The sequence below is a fragment of the Hemibagrus wyckioides genome, linkage group LG24, assembly GCF_019097595.1.
Source record: "Hemibagrus wyckioides isolate EC202008001 linkage group LG24, SWU_Hwy_1.0, whole genome shotgun sequence".
In the NCBI taxonomy this organism is placed as follows: Eukaryota; Metazoa; Chordata; class Actinopteri; order Siluriformes; family Bagridae; genus Hemibagrus; species Hemibagrus wyckioides.
In genome coordinates this window covers 6388068-6410982 of record NC_080733.1, presented here as the reverse complement: position 1 = coordinate 6410982, position 22915 = coordinate 6388068, and the positions used below count along the sequence as shown (strand labels likewise).

Below are 22915 nucleotides of genomic sequence, written 5' to 3'. Positions count from 1 at the left end.
TGAGGTGTGCTGTAGGTCGGACAGAGGAGTTCAAAGTGGAGGTGGGACTGCATCAGGGATCGGCCCTGAGCCCCTTCCTGTTTGCTATGGTGATGGAGCAGTTGTCAGAGGAGGTCAGACAGGAGTCTCCTTGGACAATGATGTTTGCAGATGACATTGTGATCTGTAGTGAGAGCAGGGAGCAGGTGGAGGAGAACCTGGAGAGGTGGAGGTTTGGGCTGGAGAGAAGAGGAATGAAAGTCAGTCGTAGTAAGACTGAGTACTTGTGTGTGAATGACAGTGAGGGAAGTGGAACAGTAAGATTACAGGGTGAAGAGGTGAAGAAGGTACAGGAGTTTAAGTACTTGGGGTCAACAGTCCAGAGTAATGGAGAGTGTGGGAAAGAGGTAAAGAAGCGAGTGCAGGCAGGTTGGAATGGGTGGAGAAAGGTGTCGGGAGTTCTGTGTGATAGAAAAATTTCAGCGAGAATCAAGGGGAAGGTGTACAGGGCAGTGGTGAGACCAGCCATGCTGTATGGTTTAGAGACAGTGTCACTGAGACAGAGACAGGAGTCAGAGCTGGAGGTAGCAGAGCTGAAGATGTTGAGGTTCTCTTTGGGAGTGACAAGGTTGGACAGGATTAGGAACGAGTACATCAGAGGGACAGCTCATGTTTATCGGCATGAAAAGTAAGAGCACACCTCAGCAGCATTTTAGCATTGGAACCATGTTTCTAGCTTTTATCGTTTAAGCGATATGTTGCTTAAACTATTGCAAGAAATTCTGAAATGATATATAAATACAACTCCGAGTGGGTCCCGAAAAAATCAGAAGATGCCAGAGAAGTACCAGGCTAGCATGTGGTAATGGGCAGGTTTACTATTTACTTTTTCTGCGTATACTGCAGATGTCTACAGTATGTAGCTGGTGTATAATAAGTATGTCTGCATAAATATCTGGTGTTTATTATCTACATGTATTTGTTTATTCTGCACAGGTGGTAGGAAAGAAATATATTTTATGTAGCTGGAGTAAATAGCTGGCGGTTCATGGGCAGGTATCACTAAGTATCTGGTATTTCATATCTGTATGTATTTGTTTGTAAACCTTGTTTACATTTGTTGTTTATTCGGTGAGTATTGGTCAGTGTTGGTCAGTGTTTGGTGTTTTGTTGGTGACTTTAAGTAAATATCTCTCCAAAGGCAATAAGATATATGTTAAAATATGTGATATGTATCTGATGTATAATATCCATGTCTGGTAAATATCTGGTGTTTACTATTTACACGTTATTCTATCTGTGTAAATTGCAGACGTAGGCAGGGAAGTTTATGGTAAGTATCTGGTGTTTATTGGGCCGATGTGGTTAAATATCTGCCGGTTGATATATGTATATATTTGAAATGCACCTCAGATTAGTAACCAGGAGGCATGTAGTAAGTGTCTGCTGATATTGGACATTGTCTTGTGTTTTATGGGTGAGGGTGATGATTATCTTCATTTGTTTCTTTGACAACCAAACGTCCTAGCAGGGAAGTGTGTGGTAAGTAGCTGTTGTTTATTGTTTGGGAATGGGGAAGTATCTGTTGTTTAATATCTTAATGTGCAAGTAATGGGTAAGTATGAGTAAATATCTGGTGTTCATTATCTACATGTCTTTGTTTTCGACAGGTGGAATCAAAGAAATATATGCTATGTAGTTGATGTTTGATAGGCATGTCTGGGTAAATGTCTGAGACATGTCATGAGTATTTTGTGTTTTGTGGGTGAGTGTGGTAAATATCTGATCTTTAATATTAAATGTTTATTAAGTACATGTATTTGTTTATTGCTACACAAGCCAGGACATAAACGGTATGTAGCTTGTGTTTAATATGCATGTCTGTGTAAATATCTGGCGTTTACTATTCTTATGTACTTGTGTGTACCCCACAGGCGGTATCAAGGAAATATATGGTATGTAGCTGGTTAATAATATGCATGTCGTGGTAAATATGTGGTGTTTATTATTTACATGTTTATCTATCTGCTTAAACTGCAGATAGTAGCCGGAAAGGTTATGTTAATTAGCTGGGTTGGAACGGAGAACGTCCGCAAACCAATACACCAACTCCGTCAAGTACTCGTTCTGGGATGGAATGAGACCAGCCCCTTTCTGCACCAAGGTACGCTCCTTGAGATCTGTGGAGCAAGCAAAATCAGACAAAGCACACGCAGACTCTGTCCATCTTTTCAGGACGCTGACGTGGTACAACTGTGTCTCTGCTTGCTCACCTGGCTGTTGCAGGTGGTTGTTCATGGCTCCTACCCATTCAACTATCGTGTAGGGGCCCTGCCAGCGGTCAAGGAAATTGCAGGTAGCATCAGGTAGGAGGAGGTTCAGCCGATCGCCGGGCTGAAACTGCCATGCTTGGGTTGAACGGTTGTAGATTCTTTGTTGTTCTCTTTGAGATACGTCCATATGTTTGCAGATGATAGGAGTTACTTCAGCTCCTGCATCTCCTGAACATGATGCACAACTGAGTGGTAGGGTGAGAAGAAGGCACCTTGGTCACTGTCCTCAAAGGAGTTTGAGTGGCGATTGCCCGGAGGATGCTTGGGTAGTGTTCCGGATAGCGAAGAGCACATGGGGTAAGAGTCGGTCTGAGTTTCTCCCTTCCTCGTCTACCACCCACAGGAGCATCCTCTTCAGTGTTCAGTTGAACCTTTCACGTCTAGAAGGCCCCTTGGTCGCTGTCCGAAGAGGAGTTTGAGTGGTGATTGCCTGGAGGATGCTTGGGTAGTGTTCCGGATGGCAAAGAGCACATACGGTAAGTGTAGCTCTGAGTTCCTCCCTTCCTTGTCTAACACCCACAATAGCATCCTCTTCAGCGTTCGGTTGAACCTTTCACCAAATCCACTGACTCGGGCGTGGTTGACGTCGTCTGGTATTTAACCTGCAACATCCGACACAGAACAACTCTGGGCTTAGATGTGAATGCTTTGCCTTGATCTGAGACATGTCGTATCTATCTGTTAATTATTGGCTAGGTATTGGACAATGTCTGGTGTATTGCGGCTGAGTGTGAGTAACTATCTTCTCTGTCCATAGCTGACACTCGACCACACCCCCACTACCACAGTATTTTAATATGTCCCCTTTTCAGTGGGTGAGTGTGGTAAATATCTGATCTTTATATATATATATTTATCTTGTAATATATTGTCAAATAATATTTACAAGCTAAAGTCACAGTTTAAAAAGTTTAAGGTACTATGTGGCTGTAGAGTAAGAATTCAAGCTGTGGGAACAGTTTAAAGACGATGCGTCCTTAAAATAAAATAACCTCTTCCCTCACTCTAGCTGACGTCACACACACAATAGCGGTCTGAAGCCTGTGAAAAATACATTTAAAAATCCATATAAAATAAACTATACTACTTATCAGCATGAAAAGTAAGCGCACACCTCAGTAGCATTTTAGCATTGGAACCATGTTTCTAGCTATTATCGTTCAAACGATATGTTGCTTAAACTCTTGCAAATAAATACTGAAATAATATATAAATACAACTCCGAGTGGGTCCTGAAAAAATCAGAAGATGCCAGAGAAGTACCAGGCAAGCATGTGGTAATGGGCAGGTTTACTATTTACTTATTTTTCTGCGTATACTGCTGATGTCTACAGTATGTAGCTGGTGTATAATAAGCATGTCTGCATAAATATCTGGTGTTTATTATCTACATGTATTTGTTTATTCTGCGCAGGTGTTATGAAAGAAATATATTGTATGTAGCTGGAGTAAATAGCTGGCGGTTCATGGGCAGGTATCACTAAGTGTCTGGTGTTTCATATCTGTATGTATTTGTTTGTAAACCTTGTTTACATTTGTTGTTTATTCGGTGGGTATTGGTCAGTGTTGGTCAGTGTTTGGTGTTTTGTTGGTGACTTTAAGTAAATATCTCTCCAAAGGCAATAAGATATATGTTAAAATATGTGATATGTTTCTGATGTATAATATCCATGCCTGGGTAAATATCTGGTGTTTACTATTTACATGTTATTCTATCTGTGTAAATTGCAGACGTAGGCAGGGAAGTTTATGGTAAGTATCTGGTGTTTATTGGGCCGATGTGGTTAAATATCTGCCGGTTAATATTTGTATATATTTGAAATGCACCTCAGATTAGTAACCAGGAGGCATGTAGTAATTGTCTGCTGATATTGGACATTGTCTTGTGTTTTATGGGTGAGGGTGATGATTATCTTCATTTGTTTCTTTGACAACCAAACGTCCTAGCAGGGAAGTGTGTGGTAAGTATCTGTTGTTTATTGTTTGGGAATGGGGAAGTATCTGTTGTTTAATATCTTAATGTGCAAGTAATGGGTAAGTATGAGTAAATATCTGGTGTTCATTATCTACATGTCTTTGTTTTCGACAGGTGGAATCAAAGAAATATATGCTATGTAGTTGATGTTTGATAGGCATGTCTGGGTAAATGTCTGAGACATGTCATAAGTATTTTGTGTTTTGTGGGTGAGTGTGAGTAACTATCTTCTCTGTCTATAGCTAACACTCAACCACACCCCCCACTGCCACAGTATTGAAATGTGTCCCCTTTTCAGTGGGTGAGTGTGGTAAATATCTGATCTTCAATATCTTAACTTGTTTCCCTGTTAACCTAAGGTCCTAGCGGGGAAGTGTGTGGTAAGTAGCTGATGTTTATTGTTTGTAAATGCGGAATTATCTTAATGTGCATGTAATGGGTAGGTATGAGTCATTACTTGGTGTTTATTAAGTACATGTATTTGTTTATTGCTACACAAGCCAGGACATAAACGGTATGTAGCTTGTGTTTAATATGCATGTCTGTGTAAATATCTGGCGTTTACTATTCTTACGTACTTGTGTGTACCCCACAGGCGGTATCAAGGAAATATATGGTATGTAGCTGGTTAATAATATGCATGTCTTGGTAAATATGTGGTGTTTATTATTTACATGTTTATCTATCTGCTTAAACTGGAGATAGTAGCCGGAAAGGTTATGTTAATTAGCTGGGTTGGAACGGAGAACGTCCGCAAACCAGTACACCAACTCCGTCAGGTACTCGTTCTGGGATGGAATGAGACCAGCCCCTTTCTGCACCAAGGTACGCTCCTTGAGATCTGTGGAGCAAGTAAAATCAGACAAAGCACATGCAGACTCTGTCCATCTTTTCAGGACGCTGACATGGTACAACTGTGTCTCTGCTTGCTCACCTGGCTGTTGCAGGTGGTAGTTCATGGCTCCTACCCATTCAACTATCGTGTAGGGGCCCTGCCAGCGGTCAAGGAAATTGCAGGTAGCATCAGGTAGGAGGAGATTCAGCCGATCGCCGGGCTGAAACTGCCATGCTTGGGTTGGACGGTTGTAGATTCTTTGTTGTTCTCTTTGAGATGCGTCCATATGTTTGCAGATGATAGGAGTTACTTCAGCTCCTGCATCTCCTGAACATGATGCACAACTGAGTGGTAGGGTGAGGGCTGCTCCTCCCAGGCCTCTCGAGCCACATCTAGAAGGCACCTTGGTCACTGTCCTCAGAGGAGTTTGAGTGGCGATTGCCCGGAGGATGCTTGGGTAGTGTTCCGGATAGCGAAGAGCACATGGGGTAAGAGTCTGTCTGAGTTTCTCCCTTCCTCGTCTACCACCAACAGGAGCATCCTCTTCAGTGTTCAGTTGAACCTTTCATGTCTAGAAGGCCCCTTGATCGCTGTCCGAAGAGGAGTTTGAGTGGTGATTGCCTGGAGGATGCTTGGGTAGTGTTCCGGATGGCAAAGAGCACATACGGTAAGTGTAGCTCTGAGTTCCTCCCTTCCTTGTCTAACAGCCACAATAGCATCCTCTTCAGCGTTCGGTTGAAACTTTCACCAAGTCCACTGACTCGGGCGTGGTTGACGTCGTCTGGTGTTTAACCTGCAACATCCGACACAGAACAACTCTGGGCTTAGATGTGAATGGTTTGCCTTGATCTGAGACATGTCATATCTATCTGTTATTTATTGGCTAGGTATTGGACAATGTCTGGTGTATTGCGGCTGAGTGTGAGTAACTATCTTCTCTGTCCATAGCTGACACTCGACCACACCCCCACTACCACAGTATTGTAATGTATGCCCTTTTCAGTGGGTGAGTGTGGTAAATATCTGATCTTTAATATCTTAACTTGTTTCCCTGTTAACCTAAAGTCCTAGCGGGGAAGTGTGTGGTAAGTAGCTGATGTTCATTGGTTGTAAATGCGGAATTACCTTAATGTGCATTTAATGGGTAGGTATGAGTCATTACTTGGTGTTTATTAAGTACATGTATTTGTTTATTGCTACACAGGCCAGGACATAAACGGTATGTAGCTTGTGCTTAATATGCATGTCTGTGTAAATATCTGGCGTTTATTATTCTTATGTACTTGTGTGTACCCCACAGGCGGTATCAAGGAAATATATGGTATGTAGCTGGTTAATAATATGCATGTCTTGGTAAATATGTGGTGTTTATTATTTACATGTTTATCTATCTGCTTAAACTGGAGATAGTAGCTGGAAAGGTTATGTTACTTAGCTGGGTTGGAACGGAGAACGTCCGCAAACCGGTACACCAACTCCGTCAAGTACTCGTTCTGGGATGGAGTGAGACCAGCCCCTTTCTGCACCAAGGTACGCTCCTTGAGATCTGTGGAGCAAGCAAAATCAGACAAAGCACACGCAGACTCTGTCCATCTTTTCAGGATGCTGACGTGGTACAACTTTGTCTCTGCTTGCTCACCTGGCTGTTGCAGGTGGTAGTTCATGGCTCCTACCCATTCAACTATCGTGTAGGGGCCCTGTCAGCGGTAAAGGAAATTGCAGGTTGCATCAGGTAGGAGGAGGTTCAGCCGATCGCCGGGCTGATACTGCCGTGCTTGGGTTGGACGGTTGTAGATTCTTTGTTGTTCTCTTTGAGATGCGTCCATATGTTTGCAGATGATAGGAGTTACTTCAGCTCCTGCATCTCCTGAACATGATGCACAACTGAGTGGTAGGGTGAGGGCTGCTCCTTCCTTGTCTAACACCCACAATAGCATCCTCTTCAGTGTTCAGTTGAACCTTTCACGTCTAGAAGGCCCCTTGGTTGCTGTCGTATCTATCTGTTATTTATCGGCTAGGTATTGGACAATGTCTGGTGTTTTGCGCCTGAGTGTGAGTAACTATCTTCTCTGTCCATAGCTGACACTCGACCACACCCCCACTGCCACAGTATTGTAATGTATACCCTTTTCAGTGGGTGAGTCTGGTAAATATCTGATCTTTAATATCTTAACTTGTTTCCCTGTTAACCTAAGGTCCTAGCGGGGAAGTGTGTGGTAAGTAGCTGATGTTTATTGGTTGTAAATGCAGAATTATTAAGTTTATTAAGTACATGTATTTGTTTATTGCTACACAAGCCAGGAAATCATCGGTATGTAACTGGTGTTTAATATGCATGTCTGTGTAAATATCTCGTGTTTACTATTCTCACGTACTTGTGTGTACCACACAGGCAGTATCAAGGAAATATATGGTATGTAGCTGGTTAATAATATGCATGTCTTGGTAAATATCTGGTGTTCATTATTTTTATGTTTTTCCTATCTGCTTAAACTGGATATATTAGCAGGAAAGGTTATGTTAATTAGTTGGTTTGGAAGGTAAGACTTGTTGACGACTAAAAATCAGGGCTAATATTGTGCAGTGTGAATTTGGAATAAGCGACTTATCCCGGTTCTGCAGATGTGGTAGGGTATGTAAAAATGAGAGGGGGTCTGAAGATACATCAGTCAAAGATAAAGTGCTTGAAACCTGAACATAATGTAAACACAGCCTTACTAGGAGATGTGGGGAAGAAGCTGAAGGCTATGGCTTCCATTATTTGGAGCATAGCTGCTGATCGCTTTGGAAAGAAAGAGCCGAATGTTAAAACATATGTCCAGCTAAAGGAAAACAGACGTGAAGGAGATAGCAATCTTTAAAAGGGATCTGTGGAGGCTGAGGAAGGCATTTTGTGATGCAACAGTAGATGAGAGACCAGCACTCACTGAAATTCGTGACAACAAAAATTCTACATAGATCAAGCAATTCCGTACCATCTCACTTCTCAATGTCAAATGCAATAATTTTCTTGGAATTCTGGCAAAGAGGCTGACCTCCTTTATGATGGACAATGGGTACATGGGCACGTCCATCCGAAAGGGGGGATTTCCAGTGATAGTGGGCTGTCTTGAGCACACCAGCATAATCACTAAGATCATCAAAGATGTGAAGAAGGACCATGGTGACCTGGCAGTCCTGGCTGGATTTAACAAATGCGTATGGGACAATACCTCGTAATTTGGTGGATTTGATGTGTCCCAGACCGTTTCCAGAAGCTCTTGAAGTGCTACGATGACAACATGCGCTTCACCTGTGGAGACTTCACCACAGAATGGCTAGAGGTGGGCATTTTCAATGGCTACACAATTTCAGTAATCTTGTTTTTGAACGATGAACCTTCTCGTTAAGTCAGCAGAGAAGTTGCGGCGGGGTGCAGTGTTGGCCAGTGGCATCCAGCAGGAACCTATAAGAGCATTTATGGATGACCTCACCGTCATGGCAAAATTAGTACCTGAATGGAGATGGATCTTGGAGGATCTGCTTGAGCTAACTGATTGGGCAAGGATGGAGTTTAAACCTGAAATGTCCAGAAGCCTGGTATTGAGGAAGGGGCACATTTAGGACCGGTTCTGCTTCAGGATCAAAGATACCATCATCCCACCAGTCCAAGAGAGAGCAGTGAAGAGCTTGGGGAAGTGGTATAGGGCAGACGTCAATGTTAAGCAGAGTGTGAGGGAGATGTTTATCCAAGTAGATGCCTGGATGACATCCTACCCGGCACCTATTAGGCCTGTGTTTACCAACATGGTTTCCTAGATAATAGACTGCTCTGGCCTCTGCTTGTTTATGAGGTACCTGTCTCTACTGCTGAGGAATTGGAGAGGAAGTTTAACACCTATTTAAGGAGGTGGCTGGTTGTCCCAAGATGCTAGCAGCAAGTTGCAGCTGTCAGTGACATCAGTGCTTGAGGAGTATAAAGCATCAAAGGCACGCCAGGCTATGATGCTGCGAGACAGTCCCAATGAAGTCAGCATGCTGGCATACCTACTGTCCCAACGATGTCAGCATGCTGCAGTCAATCCTCAGCCTCCATTAGTGCTCTATTTCATCCTTTGCTGAAATAGAGCACTAATGGAGGCTGAGGATTGACTGCAGCATGCTGACATCGTTGGGACAGTAGGTACGCCACAGCATGGTACAGAGGGAGGTCCGCAAAGGCAGAGGAGAAACTCAGCATGCCAAGGCAGTTGCCATGAATAAACAGGGCAGCTGGACAAGGTGGAAGGGTGTACAAGAAAGTGTCCTGATGTGGCAGGACATTTGGACTATGGAATGATGCCGGATAAAGTTCTTGATGTGTTCTGTCTACAATGTTCTGCCTACTCCATCAAACCTTAGAGAGCCTCAGCTACACACTATGTGGAAAGCAAGCCAACTTTGAGCATGTCCTCTCAGCATGCCAGTAAGTGACTTATTGTGCATGTAATGAATAGGTATGAATAAATATATGGTGTTTATCTGCATGTGTTTCTATCCCACAGGTGCTATCAAAGAAATATATTCTATTTAGTTGGTGTTTGATATGCATGTGTGGTTAAATATACGAGACATGTCGACAAGTATCTGTTGTTCCTTGGCTTAATATTGGTCAGTGTCTGGTGTATTGTGGATGAGTGTGGTAAATGTCTGGTTCTTAATATCTTTATTTGTTTCTCTGCAAATCATTTCTCTTGTGGCTAAAATGTGTTTGATTGTAAACCATATTTATTATTATTTATTAATTAATTTATTTAATTTATTGGTATATATTATCTTCATGCATTTGTTTGTTCTCCACAGGCAATAAAATAAATAGTATGTATGTAAATGGTATGTATGTCTGGGTAAATATCTGGTGTTTACTATTTTCTTTTTTTCTATCTGTGTAAACTGCAGACATTAGCTCCTGTTTGAACTGAACTGGGCATTATAGGGATGATCTGTGCTGACATTGTGATGTTTTGGTTTATAACCTAGAAATTCTTTCTGTATGTAACAGTTACTGCTCACCTTCTCTTTCATGACCTAGATAATTCTCTTGAACCCTTCAGTGGACACATCAGCCACCACATCTCTTATCTGCTGATGCCTTTTTCTCTACAGATGTATGTAGATAACATTAAAGATTTTACCTTTGTTTTGTGTAAATACTCTGTCACAGTAAACTATGCTATTAGAACACAGACTCTGTGTGTTTTTTTGCACTCTCTTAACTGATATAAGCTCAAATGTCTGAGTTTGAATCTGAGTGAACCAAAATTCTGTCAGCTCTCTGGGTAATGTGTAGGTGTGAGGAACTATCTGGTGTTTATTGTCTACAAGTAACTGTGTACACTACAGGTAAAAGCAAGAAAGTGTATCGTACCTAGCTGGTGTTTAATGTTGCATGCTACTGCCTGTGGAGTACACACAAATATATGTTGATAATAAATACCAGATATTTACTCATTCCTACCCATTACCATATACTTGCTTGTTACTTACCTGCAGTTTACATGCACACACAAAGCCACTGAGATATTAACACAATTTCGCAATATCTCACTGTTGCAAAAGTATTATTAAGTAAAATTAGTTAAATGTTTAATGACTGTGTGGTAAATATCTGGTCTTTAATATTTTCATATTGTTATCTGTATACCAAATCTAATCTTTGCTAATCTGTGTGTGGATTTTGATGACCACATTATCACCTAGGAACTCAGTAACGATGCACCACCTGGGGGTGATATTCATGTTTGTACACACAAAAACAAGTATGTCTCTTGGAAAATAGTGTACATGAAAGACAAAGAAAGAAAGAAAGAAAGAAAGAAAGAAAGAAAGAAAGAAAGAAAGAAAGAAAGAAAGAAAGAAAGAAAGAAAGAAAGAAAGAAAGAAAGAAAGAAAGAAAGAAAGAAAGAAAGAAAGAAAGAAAGAAAGAAAGAAAGAAAGAAAGAAAGAAAAAGAAAGAAAGAGCCTGCCTTTTGAAGCCTTTAGCTTCAATCACTTGTAATGTGGTTCACTTGCAAATGCAACCTACTTTTGCAATGTAGTCTTAGGATTTCGTCTTATCTTCAATTGTTGTCAAATTATTCAGCAGTAAGAATTTATCAAAAACAAACTGACCACCATACTACTACAGGGGTAATTCAACTAAGTTACAATAAATGTATACAAGCATATATTCAAACAAAAGGCCGCTTACACAATGTTTCATTTTTCTTCTTATTCTTCTTTCGGCTTTTCCCTTCAGGGCTCACCTATCCTAGCTTCATATCCTCATTTATTACATCCTTATACCTCCTCTTTGGCCTTCCTCTTTGCCTCCTGCCTGGCAGCTCCATGTCCAACATTCTCCTACCAATATACTCACTCTCCCTCCTCTGAACATGTCCAAACCATCTTAATCTGGCCGTCCTAACTTTGTCCCCCAAACGTCCAACATGAGCTGTCCTTCTGATGTACTCATTCCTAATCCTGTCCAACCGTGTCACTCCCAAAGAGAACCTCAACATCTTCAGCTCTGCTACCTCCAGCGCTGACTCCTGTCTTTTCTTCAGTGACACTGTCTCTAAACCAAACAGCATGGCTGGTCTCACCACTGTCTTGTACACCTTTCCCTTGATTCCTGCTGATATTTTTCTATCACAGAACTTCAGACCAAGGAATTTCATGTCCAAGGAGACTCCTGTCTGACCACCTCTGACAACTGGTCCATCACCGTAGCAAACAGAAAGGGGCTCAGAGCCGATCCCTGATGCAGTCCCACTACCACTTTGAACTCCTCTGTCTGCCCTACAGCACACCTCACCACTGTCCTGCTCTTCTCATAAATTTCCTGCACCACTCTGACATACTTCTCTGCTACTCCTGACTTCCTCATACAGTACCACAGCTCTTCTCTTGGCACCCTGTCACATGCTTTCTCCACGTCTACAAACACACAGTGCAACTCTCTCTGACCATCCCTATACTTCTCCATCAACATTCTCAGAGCAAAAATTGCATCTATTGTGCTCTTTCTTGGCATGAAGCCATACTGCTGCTCACAAATTTCCACTACCTTCCTTAACCAAGCTTCCACTACTCTTTCCCATAGCTTCATTTTATGGCTCATCAACTTTATCCCCCTATAGTTGCTGCATGTCACCCTTATTCTTAAAGATCGGCACTAATACACTTCTTCTCCATTCCTCAGGCATCTTCTCACTCTCTAAAACCCTGTTAAACAGACTAGTTAAAAATTCAACTGCTGCCTCTCCTAGACACTTCCAGACCTCCACTGGGATGTCATCAGGACCAACTGCCTTTCCACTTTTCATCCTCTTCAAAGCCTTCCTGACTTCATCCTTTCTATTTTCTGTTCCACAGAGTTCACCCCTTTCATCTCCTCTCTACACTCCCCTCACTTTTGAGCACCTTTCTATCTCTATCTATTCTATCTATATTATTCTAACTTTCTGCACATCCTTCCCATCTTGATCCCTCTGCCTAGCTAACCTGTACAAGTCCTTCTCTCCTTCTCTAGTATCTAACCTAGTGTACAACTCGTCATATGCCTTCTGCTTGACCTTAGACACCTCCCTCTTCACTCTGCACTGTAGCTCCTTGTATTCATGTCTATTCTCTTCAGTCCTGTCCATGTCCCACTTCTTCTTGGCTAACCTCTTCCTCTGAATACTATCCTGAACTTCCTCATTCCACCACCAAGTCTCCTTATCTTCCTTCCTCTTTCCAGATGACACACCCAGCACCTTTCTTTCTGTCTTCCTGAACAATTATGCTGTAGTTTCCCAGTCATCTGGCAGCACTACCTGACCACCCAGAGCCTGCCTCAACTTCTGTCTAAATTCCTCACAACATTCCTCCTTTTTCGGCTTCCACCACTTGGTTTTCTTCTCTATCTCTATCTTTGACCTCTTCATCTTACAGACCATCAAAGTCATCCTACACACCACCATCCTATGCTGTCTGGCTACACTCTCTCCCACTACCACTTTACAGTCACTAATCTCTTTCAGATTGCCTCTTCTACATAGGATGTAGTCTACCTGTGTGCTCCTACCTCCACTCGTGTAAGTCACTCTATGCTCCTCCCTCTTCTGAAAATAAGTGTTAACCACAGCCATGTTCATCCTCTTAGCAAAGTCCACTACCATCTGTCCTTCAAGGTTCCTTTCTTTAACTCCAAACTTGCCCATCACCTCCTCATCACCTGTGTTCCCCTCACCAACATGTCCATTAAAATCTGCTCCTATCACCACTCTCTCACCCGTGGGAATACTCTCTATCACCTCATCTAATTCACTCCAGAATCTCTCTTTCTCCTCTAACTCACAACCTACCTGCGGGGCATAACCACTAACAACATTCAACATCACCCCTTCAACCTCTAACTTCAGACTCATCACCCTGTCTGACACTCTCTTCACCTCCAGAACATTCCTCACAAACTCCTCCTTCAGGACCACACCTACCCCATTTCTCTTACTATCCACACCATAATAAAACAGCTTGAATCCTGCTCCTATACTACAAGCCTTGCTACCCTTCCACCTGGTCTCCTGTACACACTGTATATCCACCTTCCTTCTTTCCATCATATCAGCCAGCTCTCTACCTTTTCCTGTCATAGTACCAACATTCAACACCAACTCTTCTCTCTCTGTCTACACACTCTCCTTCCTCCTCCTCTTCTTCTTCGACCAACAGTAGCCCAATTTCCACCAGCATCCTGTAGGTCAACGGCGCCGATGGCAGGCATTGTATGAAATTCAGAGTCCTGACAATTCGCATGATTAAATTTGGCAATGTTTTACGCAGGATACCCTTCCTCACACAACCTTTTCTATTTATCCGGACTTGGGACCGGCACAGAAGTCACTGGACTGTGACCCCCATGGCTAGATTACAATGTTTCATTTAATATGAAATCAATTTGCTGTTGTAATTTGTAAAGAAACATGAAAGCAAACAAAATGTCCTATTTCCTGTCTGAAAAAAATCTGATTGGAGGCTGAAATCTAACTAGGTTAGAGTATTTTATAGAATAATAAAAAGGATATTTATTAGAATTAGGAATACGAATCTGTCATTTTACAGAGTTAGCTATATTTTTCTGTTGCTTTATTCTGATAATCAAAGAATAAATCTTGAGTTAACAAATTATTTTTCTCATGATGTGGAAATGCAAGATTAGGCATATATGTTGTACATCATGGATGAGCACATCCTTTTTTCTTTAATGAAGGACTAACATGAAGGCATCTTTTTCAGTGCTAGCAAATTAGGGTCAGTCACTTGAGAAGTCACATCATGGGTACTATAGTGATTCTGAATGGTTGGTCAGTTTTATTGCCAGGTAACTTGAGGAGCCAGATCATCTCTATGGTTACTGCATAATGTTTAAGATATTATTACTACATAACAATATTCTACCTTAACACTAATATATGAAAATGTTACACTGGCTCTACTATTCAGCATGATTCCCAAACAGTCTCTCATGATTTCATGTTTTCTGGCCAGAGCTACAACACAGTAGATTAGGCTGGTCCTTCGTATCGAGACACATTCACAATGAATCCTAAAGATACTTCACACACTGGGGCCTGAGGGACTAGGAGTTAAATGTTGATCTTTTCAGTTTTCATCAATGTTGATCTGATCAGTTTTTTCCATTTAGAGTATATATACAAATTTACACACACACATACAGTATCTCACAAAAGTGAGTACACCCCTCACATTTTTGTAAATATTTTATTATATCTTTTCATATGACAACACTGAAGTAATGACACTCTGCTTCAATGTAAAGTAGTGAGTGTACAGCCTGTATAACAGTGTAAATTTGCTGTCCCCTCAAAATAATTCAACATACAGCCATTAATGTCTAAACAGTTGGCAACAAAAGTGAGTACACCCCTAAGGGGAAATGTCCAAATTGGGCCCATAGTGTCAATATTTTGTGTGGCCACCATTATTTTCCAGCACTGCCTTAACCCTCTTGGGCATGGAGTTCACCAGAGCTTCACAGGTTGCCACTGGAGTCCTCTTCCACTCCTCCATGATGACATCACAGAGCTGGTGGATGTTAGAGACCTTGCGCTCCCCCACCTTAGGGTTTAGGTCTGGAGACATGCTTGGCCAGTCCATCACCTTTACCCTTAGCTTCTTTAGCAAGGCAGTGGTCATCTTGGAGGTGTGTTTGGGGTCGTTATCATGTTGGAATACTGCCCTGCGGCCCAGTCTCCGAAGGGAGGGGATCATGCTCTGCTTCAGTATGTCACAGTACATGTTGGCATTCATGGTTCCCTCAATGAACTGTAGCTCCCCAGTGCCAGCAGCACTCATGCAGGTCCAGACCATGACACTCCCACCACCATGCTTGACTGTAGGCAAGGCACACTTGTCTTTGTACTCCTCACCTGGTTGCCGCCACACACGTTTGACACCATCTGAACCAAATAAGTTTATCTTGGTCTTATCGGACCACAGGACATGGTTCTGGCCATGTCCTTAGTCTCCTTGTCTTCTGCAAACTGTATGTGGGCTTTCTTGTGCATTATCTTTAGTAGAGGCTTCCTTCTGGGACAACAGCCATGCAGACCAATTTGATGCAGTGTGCGGCGTATGGTCTGAGCACTGACAGGCTGACCCCCCACCCCTTCAACCTCTGCAGCAATGCTGGCAGCACTCATACATCTATTTCCCAAAGACAACCTCCAGATATGACGCTGAGCACGTGCACTCAACTTCTTTGGTGGACCATGGCAAGGCCTGTTCTGAGTGGAACCTGTCCTGTAAAACCGCTGTATGGTCTTGCCCACTGTGCTGCAGCTCAGTTTCAGGGCAATCTTCTTATAGCCTAGGCCATCTTTATGTAGAGCAACAATTCTTTTTTTCAGATCCTCAGAGAGTTCTTTGCCATGAGGTGCCATGTTGAACTTCAAGTGACCAGTATGAGAGAGTGTGAGAGCGATAAGACCAATTTTAACACACCTGCTCCCCATTCACACCTGAGACCTTGTAACACTAACGAGTCACATGACATAAATGGCTAATTGGGCCCAATTTGGACATTTCCACTTAGGGGTGTACTCACTTTTGTTGCCAACTGTTTAGACATTAATGGCTGTGTGTTGAGTTATTTTGAGGGGACAGCAAATTTACACTGTTATACGGGCTGTACACTCACTACTTTACATTGAAGCAGAGTGTCATTTCTTCAGTGTTGTCATATGAAAAGATATAATAAAATATTTACAAAAATGTGAGGGGTGTACTCACTTTTGTGAGATACTGTATATATATATATACACGCACAAATCAGGCATAACGTTATGAGCACTGACAGGTGAATAACACTAATTGTCTCCTCATCATGACACCTGTTATTGGGTGGGATATATTAGGCAGCAAGTCAACATTTTGTCCTCAAAGTTGATGTGTTAGAAGCAGGAAAAATGGTCAAGCGCAAGGATTCGAGCGAGTTTGACAAGGGCCAGATTGTGATGGCTAGATGACCGGATCAGAGCATCTCCAAAACTGCAGCTCTTGTGGGGTGTTCCTGGGCTGCAGTGGTCAGTATCTATCAAAAGTGGTCCAAGGAAGGACCAGTGGTGAACCAGCGACAGGGTCAATGGGCGGCCAAGGCTCATTGATGCACGTGGGGAGTGAAGGCTGGCCCGTGTGATCAGATCCTACAGATCATACACTATATATACACTACCGCTCAAAAGTTTGGGATCACTTTTCAGCTTGATTTCAGCTATGGAGGAAGACTCCATCAGCCAATCCATCTTGTGGGAGATACTCCAAGAAGCATGGGGTGAAATCTCATCAGATTATTTAAAAAAATTGACAGCTAGAATGCCCAGGCTGTAATTGCTGCAAAAGGTGTTTTTTTTTTTTTTGATGAAGGCAAAATTTGAAGAAAACATTCATCATTTCAATCGAAATCATTATTTCTAACTCTGACATGTCAGCATGTCCTGTTCTTTTGCTATATTTTCTATTCAGACTCATTTTTGAGTGATCTCAATCTTCAGAGGCGGCGAACCGCACATATACATTGTTTCTATATTCGCTGTGTCTCATTTCGGATGCTGCGTCCTCCGGAGATTGCAGTTTTTGCTGCATACGGCATCAATAATGTGTTTTTTTTGTTTTGTTTTTTTTAGAAAAGTAACCGTAATAAAATGGACTATTCCTTGTGAGGTGTGAAATACTGTAGACTAATTTCTTTTTACTTTGTTATTTAACGGTTACTTAGTATCTATTGCCGTGGCGTCCAGGGGTGATTCTAGGATTTCCATTTAAGGGGGGGCTCAGACCCCAATGAGGGTATAATAGTAATAAATAAATAAATAAATAAATTAAATTAAATTAAATTAAATTAAATTAAATTAAATTAAATTAAATTAAATTAAAATAAAATAAAATAAAATAAAATAAAATAAAATAAAATAAAATAAAATAGGGTTTGACTAGGTTTGACTAACAGGGTAGGATGGTAAACTTATTGCAGCATTCCACGGTATTGCATAGATGTGTTTAACATTTGAGTACTGAATACGAGCCAAATACGAGTCTTCCTGATCACACACACACACACACACACTTCCTCGCTCTGCGACGCCGGGGTCTGCGGATTGAAGAATGTGCTGAAACACGGGGAAGAGCCGAAGTCTGCCGCCGTTTTCATATGAAATTTTAAGGGGACTGAGGCGATCACCAATTTGTGTACAGTTTATGGAGAATCACAGAATTTTAGAAGGGCTGAGTAGAAAATGACCATGGTGGCGTCATAATGATGATATAGAGGTGGATTAATTCAGGAAGAACACCAGTGAAGGCCTAGGTGAGAAATGCACATGCACAGCCCGCCACTGATATATATATTTATATATATATATATATATATATTTATATATATATATATATATATATATATATATATATATATATATATATATATGTGTGTGTGTGTGTGTGTGTGTGTGTGTGTGTGTGTGTGTGTGTGTGTGTGTGTGGTTCTCTCTAGTCTCTTGGTGTGTGCGCGCGCGTGGAGGCAGTCTGGCAGTAGAAACTACAACATGACCTTCGAAACACAGGTCAGATTTATTGTAGCAACGAGCCCTAGCGACCGTTAGAGTCCATGGCGACAACAGTGGCAGGACGTGAGTTTGTGTACAGGAATGCGACATTTCCTCATCATCTTTGACGGACTTGTTGGTGATATCAGGCGAAACAGATCAGGTCGTGTAAAAGATTGAGCATGGGCTGCGGGAGCTCCAGAATTACGGTGGTGGAACCCGCAAAAACGGGCTGCCTCGACACTACAAATGAGGTACAGTCAGTTTTTCATCACGTTTCCTTACAATATCAATCAGTAAGGAGATAGTGAAGTACGTTGACGCGTATGAAGCAAAAGTTTTCTGAGTATGCAGTTCTACTTTTTTAATATGAAGTGAGAGTTATTAATAATTCAAGAGTTTCTCATGACCAGTGCCCAGTAACATTGTGTGTTGTTCTGGTGTTTTGCCAGTGTCCATCCCCACAACGTGCTCAAGCTTTGGGTATAAAAGCCTGTTTAATATTATATAATATATCAAATAAATGAGTTCATTTAAGTACACGTTTGACTCTTAACTTAAACTCTATTAAATTACGTTTATGTGGATTACATTTTCCCTATTGATTGGTCTTATCCAGGAAGTTTTCCTTCTGTCTCGTCTTTCCATGATAAATTCCAGATCTCAAGCAGAAAAAAAGTGCTTAAATAATATGAATAAACATTTAACATAAGTACATATTTAATGAAGTACCCCAACTTTCCTTTGATTATACAGTAAGTGATGGCTTTCGGGGGTTTATTTTAAGTCCTGGGATATGAGTTAAAATTCTTGTCCTTTGTAATTGCAATAATGGTAAAGATGGAGATAGAGATTAGATTTTTTTAAGACAGCATTTTTACCAGCAAAAATTTCAGAACATTTCCCTGAGACTGTACTGAGAACAGAACAGAAAGCCGGTTTCTCTCAAACCTGCTTGTGGTCTATGGGAAGCTGTAAACAACAGACACAACATACATTTCACAGTGTAGAGAAACATCTTCAAATTCACGTATGATGCAGATGTGGTGAATTACGTGTAGTTTGAGGAGATGTTGGGAATGTTCCCTTAATGTAGTTCATAAAAAGCACATGTTTAAAGTTTAATTTTAAACATAAGGGTTTTCTATGGGATGGTTGTATTTTTGGAGGCACCGACATCTCCCCACCTTTGCAGGATTACACAGAACCAGTTATTACTGAAGTGTGTGTATGAATTAGCCAGACACAAAAAAGTTTCTTGAATATTCTTTTTATGTAAATCTATAGATTGAACCAGTGTATGGGAGTCCTCGTGGTGACTCTGCCATCTCTAAAAACACAACAGACAGTGGAGTTGGTTTGGATGCAGCAGAAATCACTGTGCCTTCCAGGACAGTTCCTAGGATTCTCCCACCACTGCAAGGTATGAGGAAAGGGGGGGGGGTTCTCTGTTCACACAACTGAGTGAGCTGTATTGGGAATAAGGAAAAATCCAGTGCCCCAAACACCTGGTTTAATGTGCTGAACTTCTACATTTCCATATATTTAGGCCTTCAAGTAAGAGATATGAGAACACTCCCATTTTTCAGAAGTACCATCTCCATAACCTAATCTTTGTGGCATCTTAGCTCACAGTCCAAGGCAGACTCAGGAGAGCCAGAGACTGGAGTCAAGTGTGATTCTGGAACAACTGCTGAGTCAGGGCATCATCCCTGCCCAAAGCAGAGTGGCAGGCAGTGGAGAAGCGTACAACATCGTGGTCAGTGTGTCATGTTGCAAAAACACTGCATCTGGTTGCTCTGTTGATGTTTGTAGGCAGATCTTGGTTTAATGTGTCTGGTGTAATGCAGCTAGCTGATGGAGAGGTTCCGAGGAAGAGGCCGCCACCTCGCCTGGAGTCACTGAAGATCCGTAAAGAACAAGAGGTCATTAGAAAGGAAGACATTGATGAGAAGATGAGACAAGTAGAGGAAAGGAGGAAGGTACAACAAATACAAAATCCTTTATTAACACCTTTTAACAAATACACAAAATGAGTGCAAATACAGTATAGAATAAAATTAAATGAGTTTTAAAATAAACTGAAGATAAAAGTTAAAAATGAAAAAATAATATGTAATGAGGAAGTGCTGTTAATGAAATGCTATTTTTTGCATGTCACAAATGCATGGATCATTTTTACATTGCTTAATATTTCTGTAACCAATATATGATCAAATTAAGTTTTCAAAATTCTTGTATAATCAGAATACGATGAAATTAACCCTGCAAGCTTCATTTCCAAAGTGGTGAAATGCAGCCTAATGTAAATCATCCAATAACAGCAATTCGGCAATTAACAGCAAGTTTTATTCCCCTTATACCAAAGCAAATTGCAAATTTATGTTTATTAAAGAATGACATCAAACATTTTATAAGGTTGTGGTTATGTCTAAAGTTCTGGAACAAGCTATATATTATCTCTGTATTATTATATTATCTCTAATATTATAGCAGCTTTACTTCACCAGGTTACCAAGAAACTGCAAAGACTTCTTATACTGTACTGCAGAATTTATATCTGATCAATCAGAATTGAGAATCCAGCCTTTTAAATGTATGCATGCAGATACGGGAGGAAGATCTGAGAAACAGACTGAGGGCTAAATCTGCACGGCCTCGTGGAGCTGCTCTTGTCCAAGTTGGGGAGGAAGCCGCCCCTGTGGTTGATTCTCCTCCATCTCCCCATATTCCAACCACAGCCAAAGATCCTGACATGGACAGCAGTGGAGAAGAAGTAGCTAACCTACTCTCCTGTGCAGGCGAATAACCCAAACTTTCATTAGAATAAAGTCTTTTAACCTGGGCCTGCTCTGCCCTCTCTCTGGACCACTACTCTTATGCTGGTCCACCATAGCTTATTCCTATCCAGATTTTATTTAGCATAATAGAGGCATATAAAGTGTGCATATGGTATAAACTGGGATTTTACCAAGCATACAGTTTTGCACTTGCACTTTATAATACTATAGTTAGTGTTTGTTAATTCTGGGCATGGGTCAATTCAACAAATAGAACAGATAGACATATATATATATATATATATATATATATATATATATATATATATATAGTATATGTGAGATTACAACAGATGGCACTTTCAGCATGATTCCCTGTAACAAGAAAAGAAAGCACAACATGTTTATTCAGAATTCAGAAACAAGGACATTGTTAGGGCAGTCAAGGAACTGATATAAAAAACACATATGTGTGGCCACATATCCTGTCACATGTCACTAAGGCTGAATTCTGGAAAGTGACCAAAAATGTGTCATCCAAAGACATTTATTGTTAAAGTGTAATTAATGATATTTTTCATCTTGTTTAAATGATGGCATTCAAGCCACTGTCCTCAGTCCTCAAGTTTCAAGTAAACAGGCATTTTGTTCTTTTTTGAGGTCAGGGACATTTGTATAAATAATTGCTCATTGTAATAAACTACAGATGCAGGACGTGGTATTTATTTACATTCTATACTTTTATATACTATAAAAGTATATCATAGTATACTACAATACTATACAAAATGGAGCCAAAAAGATGAATAGGTATGAATGATATTGGTTATTTGAAAGTAAATAAACATCATGGTAGTTGCCAAGCATGTTTTCCTACATAATACTTCCTGCTACTGGCTTTAATTTTCTATAAAACAACAAATCTATATGGTATATTGCTCTTCTGAAGAAAATCTCTCAACTGTAAAAATATATATACCTAAACAGATTTTTGTTTGTCTAATTTAATGATATTCAAAGATGTACAAAGAACCTACTATAATATAATTAGGCAAATATAGGCATTGGTGGTTTCTATAGGTTGATTTTTAGAAAATCTGAACAAAGTAATAACGCACTCTACACTCTGGAAGAGGGTTGTTCAACGCTGTTTAATCCACAAGATGGCACTGTGTGTTCAACAGTAGGTGATTTGCCAAGCAGATTTGTTGTATGTTAATGTACCTCACTCTAATGAGTAATGAGTGGAATAAATTTCATTAAAATGTTCCTATATGTGTATATCTTATATTTTGGAGGTGATTGTGTTTGTGTGTGTGTGTGTGTGTGTTTCTGGAAAAGTGTATCTGCACACAAAGGGTGAGTTGCAGCTGCCGATAATCTGTCTTTTACACTGCAGTGAAAGTCGCAACTGTAACCACATCTGTTGGAGTTTTATGTCTGCTAAGGTTTGACATGTGACCTGAGGTCAGTGCAGCATGGATTAGTTTAAGATTCTGTCTCTTGGAAAGGCAGTTATGTATAGTAATTGACACTAAACAGACAAACTTCTGTCTCACTAACATTTAACATTTGAATGATTTTGACTGACTGATAATCTCAAACATAAAAGGGTGTGTAAGAAAAGTTAGTTAGTTAGCTAATGTGTGAATTCCATCAAGTTGAAAACAGGCAGTTGTAATATACTAATTATGTTACACAAAATTCAGTAAATTAAAGGCACATGAGTACAAGGGAATGCAATAGGATAGCATCCCATTGTAATCTTCTTGAAATCCGGACCAGTCTCTATTACATTGGCTTAATGGGTGCATTAATAAATTAGTACACACACTGAAACTGTTCTCTGTTAGGCCCAAGTCACGGCTGTCATGTCTTTGTGTGTGTGTGTTTTTTTTTTTAATCTATAA

General features: G+C 40.8%; 1 protein-coding gene across 1 annotated transcript; it reads left to right on the top strand.

Annotated features, from left to right (window-relative positions):
- The first annotated feature begins 17830 nt into the window (after nt 1-17830).
- stmnd1 (stathmin domain containing 1) lies at nt 17831-21306 on the top strand. The gene is made up of 6 exons (XM_058378038.1): nt 17831-17990; nt 18174-18479; nt 19513-19648; nt 19854-19984; nt 20076-20207; nt 20834-21306. Exons 2-6 carry the CDS (start codon nt 18408-18410, stop codon nt 21032-21034), a joined length of 672 nt encoding a protein of 223 aa, XP_058234021.1. The 5' UTR covers nt 17831-17990; nt 18174-18407; the 3' UTR covers nt 21035-21306.
- Nucleotides 21307-22915: the final 1609 nt, after the last annotated feature.